Genomic DNA, 20,436 nt, shown 5'->3' with positions numbered 1-20,436 from the left:
TATACCCTTTCATACAAATTCTGGTCACCCTGAGTATAAGACACAACTTGCCTAGCACGACCAAATACAGGGACAGAATCAAAACTGTCATGAAGTTTGCACATTTTATCATTATGTGCTCCAGCAAACAGTCAGTCAGGACACACACGTTAAAATAAAATTGCATAGAGCCTAATAGGATCAGTGAGGATTAAACTCTGATCTCATTTTTCTTTAAAAAAATCTGTCACCAGTTTAAATTCCCCAGCAGCATCCTGCATCCAGTCTGTTGTAGAAGAAAGCTCAGCTAGCAGCTGTAGTTACACCTACACTGAGTATTGCCTTGAGCATCTCCACACATGCCGCTTTTATAAAGAAAAACAATATTTATGTGTGTCTTTTCAGTGCAAAGAGTTAAAGGTATTCAGATTATCCTGTGTGTGCAGCTATGTGGGAGTCTCTGTGGAGTCATTTCACAAACTCCAGCGCCATCTAGAGGTACAGACGAGAAAGTTCCACATATAAGATTTCTAAACAGAGAGAGTTCGGACATGCTCGGGTTTATGAATGGAAAATAATAAAGTAAATAAAGGATTAAAAAAACATACTCAAAGCAGATCACACAGCATGAAGTTAAATATATATATACTGACACATGACGTGTACAATATTTCTGTTTTATTTTTTTAATTTATTTTTATTTTGGTCCACTCAAGATGTATAAATAGCCATGACTCTGATTCAGGTGTATTAATGTGGACAGGCTGATAATGAGACAGTGGAAAAATAAAAACAGAGTCAGAGTAATTACAGAAATATGAATATGTGCATTTTATTTAATTTTTAAAACCTGATGGGGTTTTTTCTTTAGTTACAATCACACAGAGATGATGATGTTTTTCTGGTCTGCTTTTTAATTTTAATTTTAATAATAGTTTAATAATTAAGTTATTCTGCATATGCATGTTTATCAGGATGGCCAACGCTGGATTTTGTTTCTCCATCAAGAAAATGACACTATTAGTGCTGGGACTTTTTAATTCAGTGCAAAACACATTTATTAGACCACCTGTCATTAAAAGACAGCTTTACAAATATTTTACAGATCTGTCAAAAACATTTTTAAAACAAGCACTCCCCCAAAACAAACCATGTGTCATTTATTAGGTAAATGAAAAATTGAAATCATGTTTTTATACCCATATTTGAGCCACAGTCTCAGAAACCTAACATCCAACCACTAAAACTGATTTTCTCATCAGGAATTCAAGTAATTAAATGTAATCTGGCATCTTAATGAAATAAATAATAATGTGTTTTATTTTTTTCTGCCTTTTTGTTAAACAGTAAATTTGAAAATCCATAGATAACAAAGATAATTATATTTGAGCATTAAAAATGCAATTTCGATTGCAGAGCTTTTGCGTACTGGTGAATTAACCATTAGAGAAATATAAAATCTTTTTTGGTACTTACCAATACTTTTTACAATTTAAATACAACTTAGGAAAGTTTGGGCATAGACCTCGTAATAAGACCTCGCTTATATCTTATATTTTGAGTTCAGAATTGGGGTTTCTCTTTTATTGTGTGCATTTATTTATCTCTTTATTTTTGTTCTTTTAGCTTCTCTCATTTCATTTGCATCACCGTCATTATTTTCACCATGCAGAGCTTTATATTCTCCAGCAGGTGGCGGTCAAAGACAAGAAAAATAAAACCCTAACTCCACACTCAGCAGGAAGTGAGACGTTTGGAAGGTTTCTCTGGCTGCTGAGCATGCTCAGTTCAGTCCACAGCGTAATGGCCCTGTGTGTGTGGCTTTAAATGTTTACCTGAACTTTAGTCCCTCAGGAGCCTCAGCGCAGTGCAGAATGGTAAGTTTCTTCTACTTCATCACCTTTGATTCCTTTTAAAGCTGCAGATACATGTGAATTTCTTTAAATGTCCCCAACAGGTTTGTTTCTGTCTTCCTCCAAAAATATAAAGTTAAAAACAAAATTACACCAGCTCCTTATTTTGTAAAAGAAAAGATACTTGTGTAAGTTATTTTGTGGCTCACACAGCAGCTGCAGACACTCAGCTCAGCCTGAAAACTTCTCATGACCCTCTGATGAGCTCTGCCAGCCACGGTCATAGTCCTAAGGTATAAAAACCAGACCCTGTTGGTCTTTTTTTGTTTGTGAACAACCAAGTGAAACTTTATCAGAACATACTCTGTCTCACTATTATCAAGGTATTTGATGATATTTATAACCTGGCTTTATGATTGCTGACTCTCCTGGCTGTTTGGTACTCCTAGAAAAGATATGAGTTCAGTCAAGACCACTGTAGTCAAAAGATTTTTCTGTCTACCTGCACGAATGGAGATGCTGGGATGGCGGTGTGTTGCAAAGCGGCTTGCAAAATTGCAGCAAATGTGAGTGCGTCGCTCAACATTGTCACCATTTCAAACAAATGTAAAATTAATGTATATAAAGGATCATACTCACTATAAATCGCCTTGAGGCAATTATTCTTTTGATTTGGTGCTATATAAATACAATTTAAGTAAGTAGTAGGCCATTACTATAATAGTCATTTCATTTGTTTTTATTGTGTTTTTATTTTAAGAATTTTATAACATTTATTTAAAAAATTGTTTTAAATTGTTCTAAAAGAGGCAGCTGTTCAGCTCTAAATCTGACTACGGGTAGAATTAGCTTTTTGCTTTTGTTTCTGTGAATGGAAGAAGTTTCCTCGTTTCTGTGAGGTTTTCCTCTCCTGTGCCAGAATCAGTTTATCAGCACGCTGCTGAGGCCAGTTCTGCTTTGTAGCCTTCTGAGAACTAAAGTTTTAAAACCAAATGTTACCCAGAAGTTAGAGTAATGTGTGTGAGAGGAAAATCACAACCTGTGAATCACTGGTATGTTTCTTACCCCTGTCATAGATGTCACACCGCTGACATTAGTGATTCCAAATTTGAACTTGAAACCATGAAATATTAAGTCTGCGATACTATCTTGTACAGGGTCTGTTTTTTTTTGTTTTGTTTTTTAACTGCTTACCACATGTGAAGATCCTGTCATTGATCTCTGCTGCAAAACCACATATAAAGTGATGCCAAAGCGATGGTGGCTTCTTCCATTACATCAAAATGGAAGAAGCCACCATGACGTCAGTCACACACAGTCGTTTGTGAGCCAGAGGTGACTGAAGTAATGTGAGACGGTTGAGTGTTAAATTATCAGCTACACCCTAGCTAATTTACCATTTGGTAAGTTATCAGCTGTGTTTGTGCAGCACACAAGTAATAAATCTAAGTAATAAAAACTCCAATTTCAGACAGTTTCATTAAATTTGTTTTAAAAAGGCACAAAAACCACAAACATGGTGGAAAAGTCCTGTTCAGTGATACGATTAGTGAGATAGGTGAACTTTTAAGCCTTACCATTATTCGAATAAAAATAAATAAATAAACTTCCAGTAAAAAGTGTATGAAGGAGACTTTTCATAGAGGCCAAAGTAGAATTTATATCAGGCTGTAAACATGTTTATTGCTACTGTAATGTTGGACATTTGAACATGGGAGGCTGGGATTGGCTCAGTTTTGGAGCGTCACGTAAAAATTAGAATTTTCAGTAAAAAAAAAAAAAAAACTAAAACATTTTGTTAAAATTCAAAAGAGAGGAAAAAAAACAAGAGTGAAAAGGTAATTCAGATAAATACACGTAACAGTCTGAAAGCAGTTTATTAGAGTGTTTTTAATCTGCAGATTTGTGTTCAGGGACAGGACACATGGGCAAGCCAAGACCATAGTTTAAACGCCACATTGTAATTTATTTTTACATTTACAGTCAGAGCATGATTTCTACACTTCTTTCAGGGTGGATTTATCTTAGTTTTTACTTATTTTTGTATTCTGAAACAACTGGGGTTAAATCTCGTGTGTGTGTGTGTGTGTGTGTGTGTGTGTGTGTGTGTGTGTGTGTGTGTGGATACTGGGCACGAGTTATCTGAATATTTAGTGTTTTCTTTCTGGGGTAAACGGTTCACTGCATCAACAATATATTTAGCAACATATCACATCTTTGTTTTGTTCAAAATGTATTTATGCCCACGAAACTCAAGTTTATTTATAAAGCACAAATAACCAGATAAAGTGCTGCACAAATATGTGGAAAAATGTTATTACTAATAAGTCAGCCATTGTTTACTTAAGATAAAATATGTAATTAATAAGTTTCAGCACACGCCTGATTAAAAGCCAACAGATATGTAATAGTCGATATCTGTAAACTGCAATACAGCAACTCCCTGCTGGACTTTAACCTTTTATCAACCACCAGGTTACCATTGAACTGGTAGGGTTTTTGTAAGGTTCAAATCTAACCCATTCTAGCCATGCCCTTAACTTCCAAAGCCTTAAGCAGTATTCTGATTGATGAGTTATTAAAAAAGAAAAACTCCCATAAAAATTTTGTGAAGGAGGAAACCGTCCACAGAGGCCAAAGTAGAATTTTATAGCGTGCTGTAAACGTGTTTATTGCTACTGTAAAGTTGGACATTTTAACATGGGAGTTTGTTATGCTCCAAAACTTAATGAAAAAAAGTTTAACTAAAATTTAAAAGGCAGAAAATAAGTGGAAAAGTGATTCACGTGTATACATTTAACAATCTAATGACAGTTGATGAGAACGTTTTCCTTCCCCTGAAAGAGACGCCACAGAGACACTGAGACAACAAAGGTTAGCTTTAGGAAAAGCTGCATTTAAAAAAAAAAAAAAAAAAAAAAAACATACATATACCTGACATTTTACTTATGATTTGGGGTTTTTTTTTTAATCGCATATTTGTTTCTAAGTGATGTTGTTCTGTTTTCATGAATGTACATGTGCCCACATGCCCCCCAAAATCCATCACTTTGGTAAATCTAAAAGATAAATTGCTGATTTTGTCAGGCAATATGTCAGATAGTGTAAACACTAAAAGGAGGTCATTGAATATTAGATTTTTTATGTAAAGATATGAAACGATGGGTATAAAGTATAAAGATAGCTTTATTTATATAGCACTTTTCAAAACACAAGAGTTGCACATGAAAAGTGAATTGCAATAATCAAGATGGGAGAAAATTAAAGTGTTTGCTAAAAGTTTAAGATGACTTACTGACATTAAAAGTTTGATTTTCACAATATTTCTCAGATGAGGGAAACAAGACTGGGATATGATTTTCAAAATTCAGGTGCTGATCAAAAGTGATACCAAGGTTTTAGCAGATGATTGTATATCATTGGCGAGGGGGCCGTTGTACTGACTACCTTCCTTAGAGAAACTGTCTGGGCTGAGCACTGGAACCTCAGGTTTCCAAGAATTTGAGATTAGAATACATCCAATTAATAATGACAAAGACTCGTTGAGACAGGAGAGGTTGTTGGGCTTGACAGAAAAATATAACTGTGTGTCATCTGCATAGTAGTGGTAGGAGATTCCAATAAAACCATTAATTGGTTGGTAACATATCTATAGAAACAGAACTGGTGGATGGATTGAGCCCTCTCCACATACGAGAGGTGCAGATGATGATATACATCGATTAATATGAATTCTGAAATATCTGTCTGTATGAAGAAGAAAACCATTTGAGAGCAGTGCCAGTGATGCCGACCCAGTTTTGTAGTCTGCTAATAAGAGTAGCATGATAAATGTTGAAAAGGCTAAAAGTAAATACTATAAAATGTAAAGCTGCTGTCACTCCACACATAAATACTGACATTTCAGTTGACTGAGTGGCTTCAACATTTTACAGCAGCTTGTCCTCAAACTGGAGTTTCTCCTGCTCTTAAAACAAAATCAAATCCGACCTTCCGTTAAAGCTCGAGACGGCTGCTTGTTCGCTGTCTGGCTCGTCAACATGTCGGGTAAATAAACGTAAAGTAATGTGATGTGTGCTCCGCCTCCTCTGGCTGTTTTCTTAAAAAAGGCTCTTTGTAAAGCTGCTCCATTAATGTTGGCTGCACGTGACGCCCTCTTTCACCCCCGCAGAGGTCAGAGGTCAGCCTGGTGTTTGGATAAGCACACTGATCCTGTTAAAGATCTGAATGGACCACACACACACACACACACACACACACACACACAGACCAAAAAAAGAGATATTTTTGTCCGCTCTGGAATAACGCACATTTCTGTTGTGTGTGGGGTTTTTTTTGTTTTTTTTTATCAATTTCTTATTCATTTATTTAAAGTTTGAGTTGTAGAACATAAATAAAACAGGACATGAGAAAAGACCTAATAAATTAATTCCCCTTTTTTTTTTTTTTTTTTTTTTTTTTAAATGAAGGAAGACGAAAACCACAGAAATAATTCTGTCTTTATCTCCCAGAGTTCAGCAGGAGCAGGATCGGCCCTCCAGGTCCATGCGATCAGGGTCCGCCCGGGTCAGGAGCTGCTGGGAATTCTGCAGGCTTTCGTGGAGGAGAAGCGTCTCCGAGCGCCGTTCATAGTCACTTGTGTCGGCAGCCTCACCAAGGCGACACTGCGTCTGGCGAATGCCACGGCAACAAAAACAAACGAGGTAGTCGAGGCAGCGTGTTGGGTTGTATTTATAGAGCTCTGAGACACGTGGGCTCGTCATGATGTCAGCTTTTAAACTTTTCCTTCAGGTGGTGCACCTCAGTGGGCCGTTTGAGATCGTCTCCCTGGTGGGCACTCTTAACCCGGATGCCCACATCCACATCAGCCTCTCAGACTTCGAGGGCAAGACAGTGGGAGGTCACGTGCTGGGAGATCTGGAGGTGTTCACCACAGCTGAGGTGGTCATTGGTGAAGCGGTAGACCTGGAGTTCACCAGAGAGATGGATGAGCAAACGGGTTTCCCCGAGCTCGTGGTTCAACCACGACCACAGACCAACCAGTCAGCCTGAATGAAAATTACAGGAATCGTTCATCTTTACATTTAATATCTAGTCTGTGAATCTGAGAGATTAATTAAAAACTTATCAGCAATATTTGAGCCGCAGCATTTACACCTTCAGGGCAGCTAACAGAACATCGATCAGCTCCACACAACAATCGTCCCTCAAGAATCTGTCTGTACCCAACACATGACACATCGGACTTACATCATGTGCTTTTATGTAAATCCGAAAAGTTGATTTTATTCATCCGGATGTCCAGATAATTTACTTACCTGGATGATTGAGCATACATCAAGGCAGGTCTTACGTAGGCTTTTTATTGTCCACAAAGCAAAACTGTGGGACTGGTGAAGCTTCATCATGAGCTATCCTTGAAGCTAACTCTGAGATTAACACTGTGCTGAGAAACTCAGTCAATGCTTCATGTTGAACTAGAAGAATGTGACATTAACTAAACTTTCTTCCAAATCTAGCAGAAATAGTCTCAATAAATACTGACTGTTAAATTACTGCAAAGATGCAATGAGATGACTTTGTTGAAAGAGCACCATTAAAGGCTTAAATCCTGAAGAATGCTTGAAAGGAATTTTTGCATTGTATATATCATTTAAGGTATTTTTGCAGGTTTTCATCTCAGTTTACTGGAGTTGATGGTGCACATAAAAACAAGGTTAAAAGTTGATGTAAGTTAAACGAGTTTAAAGTTGTTGTTCTGCACAGAGATGGCTGAAGGGATCATTTGTAAAATACTCAGCAGGCATTTCAAAATTGTTTGTTTTGTGCTCAAATAATTTAAAAAAATGCAAACCCTAGCAGTTTGGTTAGCGTCGGGACAGAGGAGCGATCATTTCTCCTGCACGCTTGTGCTCTGCAGTCTTTACAGTAGCTGCTCCGCTTCCAGGAGAAAGAGGCGGGGCACATTAAAGTCGAGCTACAAAGGGTCCCCGCTGCAGCTTTGTGCTTTTGTTTGTCCGCGTCAACGCAGCATGGTGGCCAAAAAAGCGTTGGTGGTCTGCCCCTGTGCCCCCGCCCCCAAGGGGGGCAGGGGGCCGTTTAACACATCCAACTAAAGCAGCTTTGTTTTCCTTCCTGACAAATGAGAAGGCGATGCAGGCGTGCAAAGCAGATGTTCTGGATTTAAAATATCACTTTTTGATCTCCATCCGTTCTTTCGTTGCTTGAAATCACATCTTAATGTGGCAGAGGTGATTAAACATCACCAGCGTTGTTTTATTCGCTCTCACGTACCCTCGCTGTGCGTCCACACACAGATATGTTGCTGTTCTTCTTTAAAATGTCGCTGACTAACAAGTTTAGAAGTAAGAGTTGTTGTTTATTAATGTTTGTGTCTGGCATCCTGCTGTGAGGCACCAATTACTTTCTACTGTGAGTCTCTTGCTTGACCGAGAGATGGCTTTAATCTGTGCACAGCTTCAGAGTTCAGGTTGCTGTGTTTGTGCCCACACTGCGGCTCGATGTGTCCCCATGCTGACCTTTTAAAAACACACAAACACGAGCATTTCAACACTGTTATTTTATGAATTCATAGTATTGAATGGGTTGCACCTGTAGAGCTTGAATGAAGTCAATGTAAAAGATAAAGGTGCAACAATCCCTATACATATATAACTTTTCATTAGGAGGGGGTGTTGAAGATGCATGGAACAGCCAGCAGGATAGGCTACTCTGTTTGAACTGTGGTTGGTTCCTTATCTGAGCTCCAGCTGTGGAGAAGACAGAAGTTCGATTATTGGAAGAAGTTCATCAACTGAAGGGAAGTCAAGTGTTAAACACAGTCCAAACTGTCCACTGTGGCCTCTGTCTGTGCTTCCTGAACTCTGTGGTAAACTGTTGCATCACTGTCAGCATGCAGTTTGCAGTTTGTTTCTATAGTGTCTGCATTGGCAGAATTCCCACACAAATCTCTCTTTTTGATACAGAAATTGACATCAGCATGGGAATATAAATCCCACTTCAGGCTTTCAGGGAATTTGGGGAATGCTGCCAGATTTTAATCTACTGATTTATTTTTTGATGGCTTTTGTTTTTAGACCTTGTGTTGGGCAGTATTCTCCTAAAGTTTACAGAATGTGTTCAGATGATTGCTGTTTAGAATTTCAGTTTTAAAGAACGCCTGGCTTAACATGATTCACAATCATTTTGTAAAAGCAAACATGTTTGGTAGCTGGTGGAAAGAATAGACTGATAGTAAAACTACCTCAGGTACCTAGGCACACACACACCCCGCTCTACTCAGGTGAATCTCCTTGTGCAGATGAAAAGCAATGCAGATGATAGTATCTGCTCTCTTTTTCTCATTAGAGGATTCTCCTCCCTGTTGCCTTTTGTCCCTCTACTTGTGTTATCCATCAGTAATGAGCCCAATAAAAACAGGGGACTCTGGTGTTGTTAAGCCGCCCCCTCTTCGCCTCACTTCTAACGAGACCAACCCATTTGTAAGTCGGCTGCAAAACAGACTCCTGTTTGAGGAAACAAGAGAAGCCGTGGTGGCGGTCGCAGGCCTATGGCACAAGCAGACATCCCCCTCCCCGGGAAGCTGGTGCTGATCAGCCGGCTTTCGGCTTTTATGTGGCAGTCAAAGATCTTCCAGGCTAATGACACGCAGCTCTGTTTGAATGTCACAGCATGAGGCGGAGGGCTGGACAAATCCCACACACAGATCAAAACATCCGAGCTGCTGCTGTCACCGCCGAGGAAAGCTGACACAAGTTGCTAGTGTGTTTCTAATGTACAAATGTTTTGCTGTTTTTCATATTTTTGTGGCTCAGAAAGTCAAAAACAGTGTATCCAAATGAGAAAGGTTTTCTGAAGAGGTAAAAGAAGAGCACAAAACTAAAAGTGTCAAGAAAACAGTGCAAGGAAAACTCAATTACAGTCCTGCACGTAACAATACAATTAGTACTGAAGTGTTCTCGAGATGGAGAGATGCAGTTCAGACCTTTTGCTGGATGAAGTCTGATAAAAGCAAAACAGAAATAAAAATGGAAAGAGGAAAAAAGCAAGGATGGAGGACTAGTTCAGACTGATACATTTTTTAGAAAATATTAAAAGAATTTGGATCTAATATCTGAGTGTTTAGCTCTTCCGATGCTAAAGTACAGACATAGCTGTTGTTTTCAACCTGGACGCTGTTCAGCCTTATCAAAGCTCACAGGATGACTTTGGATCGATGTACTTGGACATTATTAAACATGCAACAAACACTCTGAATCATTTGTGTTTTCATTTCAGTTGAGTTTTTCCTGTTTTAAAATGTTCAATTTTACTTAAGTTTTCATTAGTTTCAGTGTAAGTTTCTTTTTTACTATTATTATCTGAGGGGTAATGTAATCCTCTAGGGCAGTTCCTAGTCTGATTTTGTTCCACTTTGTTATTTTTAGTTAACTGTAATAACCTTTTGGAACAGAAATATTGAACTGAGTGTTATGGCAGAGGCTGAAGCTGTTTATTATTTGGAAATTCACTTAAAAGTTCACTGTTCAATTCCCCATCCTGACACTAAAACTGTTCACACAGCAAAATAAGCCCATGTGAGTGAGTGGTAGGCTCTGAGGACTCTTTGATGATAACTGCAGTTCATGCCCTTTTCTCTCTGCGGTCTTTAAACTTGATCAGACAGGCTTCAGTCACATCCAGGCAGCTTATTAATGAAAAACCAAATCAATAACGCCAAATCCTCCTCAGGATTTGAACCTGAGAGCTCTTAGGCCTTAGAGTTTTGGGGCATAAAACGATGCTGTTGCAGACTTTCACCACCAGGAGGCAGCACGAGTCAAGATGAGACGCAGGTTGCAGTAGGTGCGCTCTCTAAGAGAATCTTCAGTCAGAACCATTTACAGCATGAACCAAGTAAGACCTACTGTCAGACGCCTCACTCTGGGAAGTGGCTTCAGTTTTCCAGCTTCACTGTTATAAATTCTGCTTTTCAACAAAACACTGAGAAGTCCACAAAGCTGAGCAGATGCAGTTATGGAGCCAGAGTCTGCAAGGCTTTGACTCTTGAGAGTGATCATCTCAAGTCAGGGGCATATATTTTATCACATTCTTTCAATTTGAGTGTTTTTTACCTGCTCTTTGGTTAAATTGAAGCATAGCATGTACGTAATTCATGGATGGCATGTATGTAACAGGACCTACTTTCTATGGCTTAGCCACTCTTAGCTGGTGAAGAAACAAGCTCATCACTGACATATATGTTCATTTAATATTTGTGACCCAAACTTATGTCATAAAGTTATTTTTTCTGTACTGATAATGTAGTGCACGAAACATTGTGGACACAACCCAGTGAAACTGTTCTTGTGTTTTTATTTGTTTGGTGGCACTCCTGTGGAAAACCAGACAGTTGAAAAAAACAATATAAAAAATGCCTGTGATGTCACCCACTGATATTGTTGGTGTCATTGTTAGCATTTTGGTCCCAGCTTTTTTTAATTGTTGTTGTTTGTTCTTTTAATGACCTGCAAACGAAGCCATATTATTTGTCAGAACGCTCCTTTAAAATACTCCGAAAGGCTCCAACAGCACAAACACAACTGAAAAGGCCAGTTCGGTGATATTTAAACACATTTAATGTTTCCATTAGAGGAACTGCAGTCTAGCCTGCTCTCCAGATATACGGCTTTAGGGCTAAATCCTACCAACCTATTTGGTACAAAACAAATGAAATGACACAAATCGGCTGCTTAAAGGTTAGAAGACATGACAAGACATTTGTTAGGGCAGAACATAAAGCTCAGATCCTTCAGTGTGTGGAGATCTTCTAGTTGTGCCATTTGCTTTCCTGTTGTCCACTGGGTGGTGGGCAGCATCAGTGACAGAGAGGCCAACAGGCTCAACAAACTGATCCACAATGCAGGAAAAGTAGAATAGAATAGAATAATCCTTTAATTGTCCAACTGGGAAATGTAGTTGTAACAGCAGCAAAAAAACACAAATACAAACAGAACAGAACACAGGACATAGAACAGAAACACACAAACTTTTTACATACTTACATCATGGACAAGTTACCAAAACAGTACTGTACAGTTATCAAAACTGAAGTACAGATAAGTGGCAAACCCAGGTCGTAGTGTGCAAACAGAGCAGGATACTGAAAAATGTTTTAATAGTTAAGAATATTTAGAATAACTAGAAAAGTAAGTTAGGTAAATGACATTTTGGCCTAAGTGTCCTTTACCGTTTTTGTGATACTTTACTCAGTGTTGCGTTAAATGCTGTTTTTGTAGGAGTAACAAACTGTCTCTGGCTTTGTTACTATCACCTACTATCCATCTGTGAGCATGTATGAAGGTTTTTCCACAGCTGACCAGGCAAACAAAAGAACCAGAGCCTTTACAACATACTACTGGTAATTTTTTCTTCACAAAAAAAAGAAAGAAAATCATTCGTTTATTAAATATCAAACTAAAAATAAAGGTTGGTTCTTTGTCCTTTTCAGGAAACATGGGCTCTTCCACATCTTTAATAAGATAAACGGGCACAATCAGCCTGAGCAGAATGGGGCCAAACGCTGGTATAAACAAATAATCAAATCATTTGATGCAGTTTATGGGAGCACTGCAGCTCAAGTGCCCTTCCTCAGACCTGTGTAGCTCTGTCTAATGGGATGTTGGTTGAATTGCTGCTAGCTCCAAATTGTCATTTTATGTCTGTTATTTCTAACAATACTAACAGATAAAGAGGAGAAAAGGACATCCATAGTGGCTGACTGTGCTGTTTTCAAGGCCAATGTGGTGAAAGTTTAAATGTCCCTGAAATAAATTTGATTTTACAATGCTAGGAAAAAAATCCCAGTGTGGCCTGAAATATGAAAACTGTCAGCTGTTTTAGATCCTGTGAGCAGCCCCAAACAAAGGGTCCCACTCAAAAGGGTTAATTCCCGTGCAACTGCACAAACCAGGTGAGCCCCGTCTCAGACACTGTAGGCTGAAAGGTTAATGCTCATGACAGCACAGCTAGAAAAAGACTGACCTAGTGTGGTGTGTCAGGAGAAAGCTTCTTCTTTCTATAAAGAGCATGGCAGCATGGCTTGCTGTGTTCAGATCAGGGTCACTTGATCCAATGTTGATGATAAACTTTGCTAAAAAGGGATGTTTGTAGCTTAATTTAAAAGTATCCAAACTGGAGGCTAGTTCCTCAGGAAGAGTCATTTAGGGTTAGCTGGATAAAGGCTTTGTGTATTCTTCCACCATGCTTTAAAACAACAATCAGTCAGGTGTGAACAAATCATACATGTTGGGAATGATCACAAAGCCAACCCTGCATGCATTTGCAACTAGTTTTCAAAACAGAGGACAGCTCTTCCCAAACTAGGCCAAAAACAGAGTGCTGCATTATTAAATCCCACGTGTGTTTGTATAGGTATCACGTGGACACATCCAAGAGGTTAATCCTGGCCTTTATCTGGTCTTCTGCGGACCATATTTTACATGTTTCCCACGTTATCAGATTAGGATTTGGGCCTCTAGAAGAGATGGGAGTTTCACAAATAACTGAATTTATTTCTGGACTTTATGTCATTTGCTGTGGATGCATTTGTTCTTTAAAAACTGGTGTAACTAAAAATAATAGAATTCCTTTGTTGTCACTCTCCTAAAATAAAAGTAATAAAATTAAGTTCTGAGATCTGCCGTGAAAAATAAAAAGTGTGAACATTCTTTCCACCTCAGGTGAAAAGACAACAAGAAAATGAGCCCTGAAGGCAACATCAGAGCCTTTTTGTTTGGATCCTCCAGCTGAAGTTGAACTTGTTTGTGTAACTGAAACTCAGTGAACAGATCAGCCCATCTGCAGCAGACAAGGGTTCCCTTTTGAAAATGTGCAGTGAACTTCCATTAACAATAATTGAGTCCCACTCCACTGAGTCACTAACAGAGGGAGGAGGGGGAGGAGGAGGGAGAGTGCGCGCGTGTGTGTGTGTGTGTGTGTGTGTGTGTGTGTGTGTGTGTGTGTGTGTGTGTGTGTGTGTGTGTGTGTGTTGTTATTAAAATGCCTACCTCTCTAATGTGCAGGTAAGGACCCCTCACCGTTGCATCTCACCAGGCTTGCTGCCAGGGCCGTCTCTTGCTTTTAAGTGAGCGCCTTAATTGAGACAAATTTAGCTCAATTAAACCGCTTTACCTCTGCCAAGAGCGTTTCAGAGCGGCGGAGCAGCCTTTTCAATTAGCTGCCGTGAGTAAATTCACCACTGATCCTGTGACTGTTTGGGTGTGCGGACTGTGAGAGCGCTGGAGCCCGCCAGAGTCACAGACCCGCTGCTGCTGCTGCTGCTGCTCCATCAACACGACCTGGGATGGCCATAATGGAGCTCAAGGACATTTTAACTCATTTAATAACACGAGTAAACAAACAGATATACAAAGGAATAAATAAACAAATACATTAGCAGATAAATGACCCAAAATTTTCAGAGTGGGGTTGTGCTGGCAGGCATTCGGAACCCCTCATTAACATGTGGGTTTTAAACCATGTTAGTGGGCTGGCGCTCAGGCGGCACTGCTGCTCTGCTGACTGAAACATCTCGACTGGCATTAATTTCTTAACAGACATTAATGGTTCCCAAAGGATGAAATGCACTCACATATTCCTTTATAATAAACACTTATCAGTGTATTAAGTGGTATAATCAGACACTCAGTGGAAAGATTATGGGGCAAACCGTTAAACCACGCAGACCAACTGCACCCACAGTCAAAATCAGGATGATGTAAGAAACTTTCAGCAGCAAGTGTCACACGACTGACTCTTGATCTTTCCCTGTGACCTTGTTTTGTCTTTCTTACAGTAAGGACATCACTCTGCAGGAGGGGGAGATATAGGAGAGGTGGAGGAAGATCTCAGCCTGGGCGTCTATTGTCTTGTGTATAGTCTGGAAGATGAGTGGATGACGGGGTGGGTGCAGTTTTCTCTGTGGTGGGGTCGGGTGGGCTGTTCCAGGTTCTGTGGGGCCAGGCGGCGCTCCCGAACTGGGCCCCGGTCCGGATGGGACCGGGTGCCTGTGCCTGAATTTTATCCCACAACTTAGACATTCACATTACTCACACTCTCATAACACATACATATAGGATCTTGGGGGTGGGCACGCTACACGGAATCCAAAAGACCATCAGGGTGTACACCTCACCCCTGGCGTCGTTGCCCACCTCTCAATTTTAAATACATGTAGACATTGAGGGCTATCAGGAGGGGCTATGCCCTTACCTGCTGCTCTCTGGCAGGTAGCTCCATGTCCTCCTGGGTTTTAAATGCACCTTAGAACACACATGCATCAACACTACATATGAGCGGGCAGAGGGAGGTTTGGAGTCTTCTCTCACCCCTATTCTCTGCAGCCTGCTGGAGCGGAGGGTCTGGGAGCAGGAGTTGGCCGTCCGATTGGGGTCTGGAATGTGGGGCCTCCCTGCTGCTGCCAAGTCAGGGCGGTCTGCACACTGTGCACTGTCGATCTTACGTGCTGCACAATAATGTTTAATATTTAGTATTTACTGTTATATTCCCATATATCATCGTGATGTTGTTTATTGTATTGCTCTTTTTTTTTCTCTTCTGCTTGTTTTCTCTTTTTTCTTTCTCAACAGGTGATCCAGGTGATTGATATATGTATTTTTTGTCTGCTTATTTTGTAGTTTTTTGTTTTTTGCCCTTTATCCCCGTCCCTCTTCCCCGCTGTTTTTCTTTCCCTCTTTCTTTCTCCCCTTTCTTTTCCCCAGTCAAATCTGTCCCGTATTTAGCAAGTGAAAATAAAATAAAATAAACAATAAAAGGTGAATCAAATAGACCATTATGGCAAGGCTGGGATGGTCCATTTGGTAAAGTAAATCCGTTGGGCATCTTTCTTCGCCTTTAGACAATAATTCTGATGGCAAAAGAGCCAAACGGGACAGGCAAAACAAAACAAAACAAAACAAAAAAACAGTAAGGACATCAGGGCGTTTTACGACGTGGACAAGTGTGACCAAACTGTGACAGAGAAACGGATTACAGGGGATACACACAGCTGGGTATCCCACAGGCCAGGGAAAGTCAGTCACAGTCAAATGCCTCCAGAGGATAAGATAGGTGCTGAGAAACCAGCTCAATGGTAGGCGTGAGATCCAGTCCACCCATAGATGGGATAATAAGCTGGCCACAGAAGGAGATAGACACCAACGATGTCAACATTCACGACGCTGGAGGGTCACCGATTGGTTTGTGAAGTCCTGCTGTGAAGATGAAGTTCTTACCTTTCTAAAATCTGAAGTCACGAGTGTGGGGTGAATCTGACTGGCAAACCGAGGGACGCCACGCACATCAATCACGGGTTGGTAGCCAATGAATATACAGTAATTATCCTCCTCTCTGAGTCCAGTGAGCATCATGTTTTACTCTCTGTGATCTGAAACTTGTAATTTGACACATAAACTCAGGAAATTTTTACCGAGGTCATAGAAGACTGCTTTCTATGGAAGCCTGTTTCCACCACTTAGAAAAAAGAAGAAGGATACATAACTCGAAATTTCGAGTTATTTTCTCAAAATTTCGACTTATTAACTCAAAATTTTGAGCAGGGGGCTACGGACTCGACATCCATCTTACATGTCCAGCTTGTTATGTTCCCCGCATTCATTTTTCCGCCCCCCCTTCTTCGTTTTTTAAAGTAAATACTAACCTCTAAATCTGAAATCCAGTTTCTTCCTTTTCCTGTTCAGAAACATCAGGACCAGCTCGTCATCGCTTCATGTCAACTTCATTTGTGTTGTTTGTTTTACAGCGTACGATGGCCCCTAATGGAACGGTTACGAGCAGGGTCTAACCTGAGGAAAGCAGGCTGTGCCTTTGTTGATGTGTTGTGAGTTCTAAATCTATTTGTGGGGCGGAGCCAAGAGGAAGCAGGCTTTAACAGAAGTTCAGATTTGTATATCTCAAAGGTAGCAAGGATGGGAATGATGTAGTCTAGCCTCTTTGATTCCTTTAAAATTCTGGTGGATGTATTTTTAAATAACTGGAGACGGACTTTTGGCTGTTTATGACAATCTTCACTATAAAAATAATGAAACATTTCCATGCGGTACAAGAACTCAAACGTTCTTCCCACCAATGAGCGTAACAGGCAAACAAATAAGTAAAAATTCCGCTAAAAGAGGAGGAAATAAGATGCAGAAAGCTGCCTGTGAGCGCTTCGGAGGAGAGGAAAAACGGAAACCCGGCAGGTCTTTATTCCTGCAGCACAATGGGCAGAAACAGACTCAAAGAGGCTCAGATATGAAGAAGTGTGCGAGCCACGGAGGACACATCACAACCTTGGAGACACAAATTGCTCCGTTGTACGATGTGAATTCCTGCTGAGCTTTTCATGAGTAGGCTAAAGGATCAGCTAATCAAAGGCGCACTAACATGTTTAGCCAGTGTCTTTGTTAGACCAAAGCTACAGTACAAATAGACCTTCTTCTTTTTTTATCGCGCCTTTATTAAGCTTCTGTTTATCAGATCATATCTCATGTGTGCAGTGCTCCCTGTGCTTGAGTGTGAAAGTGTGAATTTAACACATGAAAACACAAATCAGCTTCTGGATCAGACTCTGAAAGCAGAGGCTGAAGGAGATAAAAATGACCTTTGAATACGTAAGTAGGACCTACAGCGACCTGGTGTGAAGTTCATGCTCAGACACTGCTGATTGTGACGTGTGCCTCAGACTCTGAGTGTGGATAGTTCCAGTCTAAACGAGCAGAGGTCTTGTGTGGTGTGATCACTTTAGCTGTTTGTATTTTGTCTTTGAAGTGATTGTTCTAAAATAAAGTCTGTGCTTAAGGTGTTAACACAGCTTCAGAAATCATTTTAGGCTTTGGTAATGAACTGAGGTGCCAGCAGGGAGTTGTGGAAAAAACACCGACACCTGGTCTGAAAACCACACAAACTACTGTGAACAGTTTTTAGTGTCTCTGTGTTTGTGTGTTCGCCTGGTTTTCTGAATCTTCTTTATCCATTTTCAACCTAAAAGTGGTTCTTCTATGATTCTGTAATTATTTTGTCTTAAAAATTACTTTTATACCTCTTTTTAACCTCCTTGTGTCTTTTTGAGATCTTGTAATAGCCCTTTGTGTTCCAATCTCTGTTTTCTTCTATTTTATTTTCATCATTTTGCATTTTCCTTTCATTCTCCATCTTCTTGAGTGATATTTTTTGCCTTTATTGGTGATTTCTTCGTATTTGTCTATTTTTAAACATGAACTATTGGATATTTGGATTCATATGTACACCTCCATCAGAAGTCCACAACTCCAGTGCTGGTGTGGAAATGATTTTGTGATCTGTTTGCATCTCTTTGCTCCTTTTGTGTCTCTTTTTAGTTACTTTGCATCTCTCTGAAGTCTTGTGTAGCTCATGGTCCCTTTAAAGTCTCTTGTGTTTTGGTAATTTTGTAAGTAGACATCCTTTTATTGCCTCTGTTTGCAGTGATTTTACATCTTTATTCCTCCATTCATCTCTTTTTAGTTGCTTTGCTTCCTGTGTTTTCTTTTTCTGTCTCTTTGCAGCTGTTTGTGGTATATTTCAGTAGTTTATCTTTCATCTTTTTGATAATTTACCTCATTTTTTAGCAAAAACTTTAAACCACCACATCTGACAGGAGCTCTGGACCTGGGGAGCTCTGGTGAGAACAGTATTTTACACCAAATACATCAATAGGGCTTGTCTAAACATATGAATGAAATTAGTCTCGAAGTTGGTTTGAATTCATCCTTCAAGTTTTTCGTGTTAGCTGCCTCTAGCTACCATGTAGCATTATAATATAATAATGTAATGTCATAGTCAAAAGTTAAAGAATGAAAGTGAAACATACACAAACATATACAAACATGCGTTTGTTTGGCAAAAGGACACACATTCTTCACTCGAGTGCAGCTGCAGATACTTGTGTTAGAAAAGCTCTGAAGCACTGAAGTACTGTTCCAACTCCTTTACCTAAATAAAACAAAAGTACAGGCTCTGAAATGTATTCAGCTTATAGAGGTGAGACGTAGCTCTTTGAAGGACATTTTACTTTTAATCATCAGCTGTTTTTGTGCAAAATTAACCGACAACTGTGATTTTCTCTCATATTTGTTGTTAAAAGTTTGTTTCTCTGTCACAAACATCTCTTTGATTTGTACTCACGTTCCTTGCAAATGTTAAAGTGCGTCTCTTGACCTGACTTTCTCCCCTCACCCCCAGCCAGTCGCGGCCCCTCGCTGAGCCTGGTTCTCCTGGGGATTTCTTCCTGTTAAAAGGGAGTTTTTCCTTCTCACTGTCACCAAGTGCTTACTCATAGGGGATCAACTGTTTGCATTACTGTATGATGTTCACCTTACAATAATCTGCACCAAATAACAATAACTTGTTCACTGTTGTTGTGATTTGGTGCTATACAAATAAAATAAAATTGAATTAAATAGAAACACACTTGTCTGAATGAGGCTCAAACTGTCTCAGATGAGAACTGCCAAACAGGTATTTTTCCAACTTTCATTAATCTGCCATAAACTTGTTCTCACAAAGTTTTATTTAATTTCACACATTTTCTGTTCCCACTGATGAACTTCACTCGGTTCAGTTCAGTTCAGTCAGTTTAATAGCTGTACTGGGAAATTTGGTTTGCAGATATGCTCTCATGAAATCCATCAACAATATAAAAAGAAGAAAAACACTACATAACAAATACAGAAAATTAAATCCACATCCAAAAAACTCATAAGATATAATCCTCAGTATAATTTTTAAAAAAGGCACAGCTATCACAAATTGATTTAAAAAAACAAAACAAAACACTATTGCATAGAAAATAAAGGAGTTTTTTTGTCCTGCCACATTTTACTCTTCGTGTTCAGTATCTGCAGCCTGAAGCAAACAGTTCAAGTTCTCTGTGCAGGGGTTCGGTCTGGTTCATCACATCAGCGCCTGTCTTTTGCACCTCCTCCTGCTCATAAACAGCAGATAGTGAGATCTGTGGGGCTTTGCTCGAGTTTATCCTGTCCTCGGTTTTAGCATTTCCAAAGCAGTCAGGAATGGAGAATAATAAAACAGAGTGATACTTATAGCTGCCCTCTCTTTAAAACAGTATCTTGATGAGTGCCTTCATGTGACGCGTTTAGGGGACATCTGCAATCTAGCTTACACTCTTCCTGTGACAGCAATGCATAAAAGCCCATCTGGCCTCAGGTTACAGAACACACCTGCTATTTACAGCTACAACTAAAACGGATGCAGGATTGTTTTTGCTTCGTTTCTGTTGCTTAAATTAGTTGCAGCTGAGATTTTTAGAAGTGGTTCATAACATCATTTCCCACTGCCTTGTTGTTTACTCTCTTATTTACCATTTTGATTAGGTGGAAGTACAGTTGTGAATATTCAGTGGAGTTTTTCCCACTGCACTCTTGGCTTATAATAAGCTAATTTCCTTCACTGGCATCCATAAAACTGTTTTGACTGTACAGTTTTATAGCTCTTAATGACTACCTTTGGAGATGTAGAATAAGTTATACAGTAGAATTTCCAATTTTAATATGATGTAGAAAAGAAA

General features: G+C 39.6%; 1 protein-coding gene across 3 annotated transcripts; it reads left to right on the top strand.

Moving 5' to 3' along the window:
* Window positions 1-1,726: 1,726 nt before the first annotated feature.
* On the top strand, window positions 1,727-7,671 carry LOC120724887 (bifunctional protein GlmU-like). 3 transcript variants are annotated; one of them, XM_040017374.1, is made up of 3 exons: window positions 1,727-1,856; window positions 6,344-6,535; window positions 6,624-7,671. In XM_040017374.1, exons 1-3 carry the CDS (start codon window positions 1,854-1,856, stop codon window positions 6,882-6,884), a joined length of 456 nt encoding a protein of 151 aa, XP_039873308.1. In that variant the 5' UTR covers window positions 1,727-1,853; the 3' UTR covers window positions 6,885-7,671. The 3 variants fall into 3 exon arrangements, with proteins under 3 accessions (XP_039873308.1, XP_039873307.1, XP_039873306.1); XM_040017373.1 differs by lacking the exon at window positions 1,727-1,856 and adding an exon at window positions 2,009-2,125; XM_040017372.1 differs by lacking the exon at window positions 1,727-1,856 and adding an exon at window positions 2,296-2,398.
* The last annotated feature ends 12,765 nt before the right edge of the window (window positions 7,672-20,436 follow it).

Source organism: Simochromis diagramma, unplaced genomic scaffold (assembly GCF_900408965.1).
Source record: "Simochromis diagramma unplaced genomic scaffold, fSimDia1.1 OVJJ01000802.1, whole genome shotgun sequence".
Classification (NCBI taxonomy): domain Eukaryota; kingdom Metazoa; phylum Chordata; class Actinopteri; order Cichliformes; family Cichlidae; genus Simochromis; species Simochromis diagramma.
Note: the sequence above shows the minus strand (reverse complement) of the source record. Positions and strands in the feature narration are given on the sequence as shown.

Bases quoted from the DNA above. Each gene is read 5' to 3' on its own strand.
- LOC120724887 (XM_040017372.1), top strand. From the start codon at position 2,357: ATGGCGGTGTGTTGCAAAGCGGCTTGCAAAATTGCAGCAAAT. The intron at 2,399-6,343 runs GTGAGTGCGTCG...TTTATCTCCCAG, and splicing joins CTTGCAAAATTGCAGCAAAT to AGTTCAGCAGGAGCAGGATC. The intron at 6,536-6,623 runs GTAGTCGAGGCA...CTTTTCCTTCAG, and splicing joins CGGCAACAAAAACAAACGAG to GTGGTGCACCTCAGTGGGCC.